The sequence below is a fragment of the Coturnix japonica genome, unplaced genomic scaffold (assembly GCF_001577835.2).
Source record: "Coturnix japonica isolate 7356 unplaced genomic scaffold, Coturnix japonica 2.1 chrUnrandom721, whole genome shotgun sequence".
Lineage (NCBI taxonomy): Eukaryota > Metazoa > Chordata > Aves > Galliformes > Phasianidae > Coturnix > Coturnix japonica.
The window spans coordinates 21,095-28,735 of NW_015440084.1; the positions used below are offsets into that span (position 1 = coordinate 21,095).

At 42.9% G+C, this 7,641-nt stretch overlaps 1 protein-coding gene across 1 annotated transcript in view; it reads right to left on the reverse strand.

Moving 5' to 3' along the window:
• The window catches only part of CCDC9 (coiled-coil domain containing 9), a gene marked incomplete at its 5' end in the record, with an annotated part of 18,653 nt that extends 12,423 nt beyond the window's left edge, over window positions 1-6,230 (reverse strand). The window contains 3 exon segments of the mRNA XM_032441897.1: window positions 831-929; window positions 4,497-4,601; window positions 6,003-6,230. Coding sequence (XP_032297788.1) covers window positions 831-929; window positions 4,497-4,601; window positions 6,003-6,230 — 432 coding nt within the window.
• Window positions 6,231-7,641: the final 1,411 nt, after the last annotated feature.

The window sequence follows — 7,641 nt, forward strand, 5'->3', positions numbered from 1 at the left end:
AAAAATTAGGAGAGAATATACTATCGCGATATAATCAGGACATATCACAATATTCATGACATAGCTCGTAATATATCGTGATAATATCCAGGACTATCGTAAATATCGCAATATATCGTAAATATTCACGATACTTCATGAACATAATCGCAATATATCACAACATAATGTAATTATATCGCATATATCAGGACATATCGTAATATATCGCGATATAATCACGGCATATCATATAGTATTCGCGATTATCGCAAGGACCATATCGTAATAATATCGCGATTATATTCAGGAATATCAGACGATAATATTCTGCGATATAGAGTCAGAGACTAATTCGTAATATATCGCGATAGTATCAGAGACATATTCAATCCCCATATAACCCCATAACACCCCATATAGCCCCATATAGCCCTATATAACCCCATATAACCCCAAAACCACATAAATACCCCATAAATCACCCCCCACCCCATTACCGCTGCCCCATATAACCCCATAACACCCCATATAACCCCATACAACCCCATATACCCCCATATAACCCCATACAACCCCATATAACCCCATACAACCCCATATAACCCCATAACACCCCATATAACCCCATAACACCCCATATAACCCCATACAACCCCATATAACCCCATATACCCCTATATAACCCCATAAGACCCCATACAACCCCATATACCCCCAATACAACCCCATATCCCCCCAATACAACCCCATATAACCCCATAACACCCCATACAACCCCATATCCCCCTATATAGCCCCATATAACCCCAAAACCCCATAAATACCCCATAATTCCCCCCCCACCCCATTACCGCTGCCCCATAGCGACGCTGTGGGTCCCGGGTCCGTCGCGGTGCAGTCACAGCCCCCCCCCTCAATTCAGCACGTCGTCGATCCTCCTCTATTTCCTATAGACCCCAAAACCCCATAATTTACCCCAAAATTAACCCTAATCCCGCCCCAAAACCTATAAGGGGTCAAATATCCCATAAGATGAACCTCCACCCTATAAAACAATATGGGATTAAGGGATAAATGGTGGGATTATGGGGTGTGGGGCGGGATTATGGGGTGTGGGGTGGGATTATGGGGTGTGGACCCAAAATCCCATTAATTTACCCCAAAATTAACCCTAATCCCACCCCAAAACCTATAAGGGGTCAAATATCCCATAAGATGAAGCTCCACCCTATAAAACAATATGGGATTAAGGGACGTGGGATGTGGGATTATGGGATTATGGGGTGGGATTATGGGGTGTGGGACCCAAAACCCCATAAATTTACCCCAAAATTAACCCTAATCCCACCCCAAAACCTATAAGGGGTCAAATATCCCGTTAAATGATTATGGGATTATTATGGGATTATATGAGATTATATGGGACTTTAATAGGATTATAATAGGATTATGGGATTCTTATGGGATTCTAATGGGATTCTATGGGATTATTATTATGTGATTATTATGGGATTATTATGGGATTATTATGGGATTATTATGGGATTATTATGGGATTATATGGGACTATAATAGGATTATAATAGGATTATGGGATTATTATGGGATTCCTATGGGATTCTAATGGGATTATGGGATTCTTATGGGATTATGGGACTATTATGGGATTATGGGATTATAATTGAATTCTTATGGGATTCTGGGATTCTTATGGGATTCTTATGGGATTCTTATGGGATTATAATCGAATTATTATGGGATTATATGGGATTTCTATGGGATTCTTATGGGATTATGGGACTATTATGGGATCATTATTGGATTATACAGGATTATGGGATTATTATGGGATTCTATGGGATTCCTATGGGATTCTTATGGGATTCTAATGGGATTATGGGACTATTATGGGATTCTTATGGGATTCCTATGGGATTCTATGGGATTCTATGGGATTATGGGATTATTATGGGATTCTTATGGGACTATTATGGGATTCTATGGGATTCTATGGGATTCTATGGGATACCTATGGGATTCTATGGGATTATTATTATGGGATTCTATGGGATTCTATGGGATTCTTATGGGATTCTATGGGATTCTATGGGATTATGGGGTTATTATGGGATTATTATGGGATCATTATGGGATTCTTATGGGATTATGGGATTCTTACGGGATTCCTATGGGATTCTAATGGGATTACGGGATTATAATCGGATTATGGGATTCTTATGGGATTCTTATGGGATTCTAATGGGATTATGGGACAATTATGGGACTATTATGGGATTATATGGGATTCTATGGGATTCTATGGGATTCTTATGGGATTCTATGGGATTATATGGGAATCTATGGGATTCTATGGGATTATTATTATGGGATTCTTATGGGATTATATGGGATTCTTATGGGATTCTATGGGATTATTATCATGGGATTATTATGGGATTCTATGGGATTTCAATGGGATTCTTATGGGATTCTTATGGGATTATGGGATTATAATCGGATTATGGGATTCTTATGGGATTACTATGGGACTCTAATGGGATTATGGGACTATTACGATATTCTTATGGGATTATGGGACTATTATGGGATTATATGGGATTCTATGGGATTCCTATGGGATTCTTATGGGATTCCTATGGGATTCTTATGGGATTCTTATGGGACTATTATGGGACTATTATGGGATTCTTATGGGATTCTATGGGATTCTATGGGATTCTTATGGGATTATATGGGGTTATGGGATTATAATCGAATTATTATGGGATTCTTATGGGATTCTTATGGGATTATGGGATTCTATGGGATTCTATGGGATTATTATTATGGGATTATTATGGGATTCTATGGGATTCTTATGGGATTATGGGACTATTATGGGATTCTATGGGATTCCTATGGGATTCTAATGGGATTATGGGATTCTTATGGGATTATGGGACTATTATGGGATTCTATGGGATTCTATGGGATTCTTATGGGATTCTATGGGATTCTATGGGATTCCTATGGGATTCTTATGGGATTCTAATGGGATTATGGGATTCTTATGGGATTATGGGACTATTATGGGATTCTTATGGGATTCCTATGGGATTCTTATGGGATTATTATGGGATTCTTATGGGATTATTATTAGGGGATTCTTATGGGATTCTTATGGGATTATGGGACTATTATGGAATTCTATGGGATTCCTATGGGATTCTATGGGATTCTATGGGATTCTATGGGATTCTATGGGATTATTATTATGGGATTCTATGGGATCCTATGGGATTCTTATGGGATTTCTTATGGGATTCTTATGGGATTCTATGGGATTATATGGGATTCTTATGGGATTATATGGGATTCTTATGGGATTCCTATGGGATTCTTATGGGATTCTATGGGATTCTAATGGGATTATGGGATTCTTATGGGATTATGGGATTCTATGGGATTCTTATGGGATTATATGGGGTTATGGGATTATAATCGAATTATTATGGGATTCTTATGGGATTCTATGGGATTCCTATGGGATTCCTATGGGATTATGGGATTCTATGGGATTCTTATGGGATTTCTATGGGATTCTATGGGATTCCTATGGGATTCTATGGGATTATGGGATTCTATGGGATTATTATTATGGGATTTCTATGGGATTCTTATGGGATTCTTATGGGATTATGGGATTCTTATGGGATTCTTATGGGATTCTATGGGATTCTTATGGGATTCTAATGGGATTCTTACAGGATTCTTATGGGATTTCTATGGGATTATGGGATTCTTATGCGATCATTATGGGATCATTATGGGATTCTTATGGGATTATGGGATTATTATGGGATTTCTATGGGATTATTATGGGATTATGGGACTATTATGGGATTATATGGGATTCTATGGGATTCTATGGGATTATGGGATTCTATGGGATTCCTATGGGATTCTAATGGGATTATCTGATTCTTATGGGATTATGGGACTATTATGGGATTCTATGGGATTCTATGGGATTATGGGATTCTTATGGGGTTCCTATGGGATTCTTATGGGGTTCCTATGGGATTATGGGATTCTATGGGATTATTATTATGGGATTTCTATGGGATTCTTATGGGATTCTTATGGGAATCCTATGGGATTCTTATGGGACTATTATGGGACTATTATGGGATTCCTATGGGATTCCTATGGGATTCTTATGGGATTATGGGACTATTATGGGATTACTATGGGATTCTTATGGGATTATGGGATTATATGGGATTCTTATGGGATTCTATGGGATTATTATTATGGGATTCTTATGGGATTCTTATGGGATTCCTATGGGATTCTATGGGATTATGGGATTCTTATAGGATTATTATGGGATTTCTATGGGATTCTAATGGGATTATGGGATTATTATGGGATTATGGGACTATTATGGGATTCTTATGGGATTCCTATGGGATTATGGGATTCTATGTGATTCTATGGGATTGTGGCCGTACCTGGTACCGTCGCACCAAGGCCTCGTTCTTCTTCCTCAGCGCCGCGATGCGTCGGTCCAAGGCCGCGTCCTTCTGCTCCTTCGACCCCAAATCCAACGCGGCAGCCTATGGGGTCAATGGGAAACCCCATAACGTCAATGGGGGACACAGAACCCCATAGAGGAGCCCATAACCCCATACAAGACCCTAAAACCCCATAGGGGACCCTAAAACCCTATAGAAGACCCCATAACCCCATAGGGGACCCTAAAACCCCATAGAAATACCCATAGAAGACCCTAAAACCCCATAAAGGGACCCCATAACCCCATAAGAGACCCTAAAACCCCATAGAAAACCCCATAGAAGACCCTAAAACCCCATAGAAGACGCCATAGACGAACCTAAACCCCATAGAAGACCCTAAAACTCCATAGAAGACCCCATAGAAGACCCTAAACCCCATAGAAGACCCTAAAACTCCATAGAAGACCCCATAGATGACCCTATAATCCCATAGAAGACCCCAAAACCCAATAGAAGACCCAATAGAAGACCCTAAAGCCCCATAAAGAGACCCCATAACCCCATAAAGGGACACTATAACCCCATAAAGGGACCCCATAGGAGACCCTAAAACCCCATAGAAAACCCCAAAACCCCATAGAAAACCCCATAGAAGACCCTAAAACCCCATAAGAGACCCTAAAACCCCATAAAGGGACCCCATAACCCCATAGGAGACCCTAAAACCCCTTAGGGGACCCTAAAACCCCATAGAAAACCCCAAAACCCCATAGAAAACCCCATAACCCCATAGAAAACCCCATAGAAGACCCTAAAACCCCATAAAGGGACCCAATAACCCCATAAAGAAACCCTATAACCCCATAAGAGACCCTAAAACCCCATAGAAGACCCTAAAACCCCATAACCCCATAGAAAACCCCATAACCCCATAAACGGACTCCATAGCCCCATAGGAGACCCTAAAGCCCCATATAAGACCCTAAAACCCCATAGAAAACCCTATAACCCCATAGAAAACCCCATAGAAGACCCTAAAACCCCATAAAGGGACCCCAAAAGCCCATAAAGGGACCCCATAACCCCATAGGAGACCCTAAAGCCCCATATAAGACCCTAAAACCCCATAGAAAACCCCATAACCCCATAGAAAACCCCATAGATGACCCTAAAACCCCATAAAGGGACCCCATAGCCCCATAGAAGACCCTAAAGCCCCATATAAGACGCTAAAACCCCATAGAAAACCCTATAACCCCATAGAAAACCCCATAACCCCATAGAAAACCCCATAGAAGACCCTAAAACCCCATAAGAGACCCTAAAACCCCATAAAGAGACCCTATAACCCCATAAAGGGACCCCATAGCCCCATAAGAGACCCTAAAACCCCATATAAGACCCTAAAACCCCATAGAAAACCCTAAAACCCCATAGAAAACCCCATAGAAAACCCTATAACCCCATAGAAAACCCCATAGCCGCCCCCCCCGCCCCCACCATAATGGCGTCGCTCCGGACGCCGCCGTCGCTTTCCCAGAGTGCTTTGCGTGGAATACTTCCTGCTTCCGGTTCCTTTTGAGACTTCCGGTATAATTTAAAAGGGCGATGGCAAAGGTGGGGCCCACCGATGGGGTTGGGTGTCCTATAGACCCTATAGACCCCATAACTGGCCCCATATATGTTATTTAGCCCATAATATCCCCCATAGTGGCCCCATATATAACCCTACATCCCCTATGGAGCCCCATAGACCCCTATAGACCCCTAGAGTGGCCCATAGACTTCCCCCATACCCTATAAGGACCCCATATACAGCCCTATATCCCCTATAGAAACCCCATAGACCTCCCCATACCCTATAAGGACCCCATATATAGCCCTATATCCCCTATAGAGCCCCATAGACCCCTATAGTGCCCCATATATAATCCCATAATGCCCTCATATCCCCATAATAACCCCACAGTGACCCCATAACGACCCTATAACCCTATAATAAACCCCATAACGACACTATAACCCCATAATGACCCCATAACAACCCCATAACGACCCCATAACGACCCTATAACCCTATAATAACCCCATAACAACCCAATAACCCCATAACAACCCCATAATCCCATAATAACCCCATAACAACCCCATAACGACCCCATAACGACCCTATATCCCCATAAGAACCCCATAATAACCCCATAACCCCATAATAACCCCATAATAACCCCATAATAACCCCATAATAACCCCATAATAACCCCATAACGACCCCATAGCGTCCCCATAACCCCATAATATCCCCATAATAACCCCATTACGACCCTATATCCCCATAATAACCCCATAACGGCCCCATATCGACCCCATATCCCCATAAGAACCCCATAATAACCCCATATCCCCATAACGACCCCATAACAACCCCATAACGACCCCATAACGACCCTATAACCCCATAATAACCCCATAACGACCCCATAACGACCCTATATCCCCATAGGAACCCCATAATAACCCCATAACCCTATAATAAACCCCATAAGAGCCCCATAATAACCCCATAACCCCATAATAACCCCATAAGGTCCCCATATCCCCATAATAACCCCATAATAACCCCATAACGACCCCATAACGACCCTATATCCCCATAAGAACCCCATAATAACCCCATAACCCCATAATAACTCCATAATAACCCTATATCCCCATAATAACCCCATAACGACCCTATAACGCCCCCCCCCCTTTTTCCCGCCCTCTATATTATACCTATTCCCCCATAGGAAACCACTATAGACCTCCATAGGACACCTAATAGAACCTATAGACCACATAGGCCCCCTTATAGAACTATATCCCATATCCCCCTATAACCCCCTATAGCCCCCCCCCATCCTCCCCTCGTCGACCCTCCATAACCCCCTAAACCCCCCCACGTGCAGCCATAGGCGCGCCCCAGCAGCCAATCAGAGCGCGGCGCGCCGGTCAGAGCGCAGCTGCATGGAGACAGGCGGGGGCGGGACAATGGGCGGGGGTGGCGGGGCGTAAGGGAGGGGCGGCAACCAATGGGCGGGGCTAAGGGGAGGGGCGGGGCTAAGGGGCGGGGGGTGGGCGGGGCCTGAAGAAGCCCGCC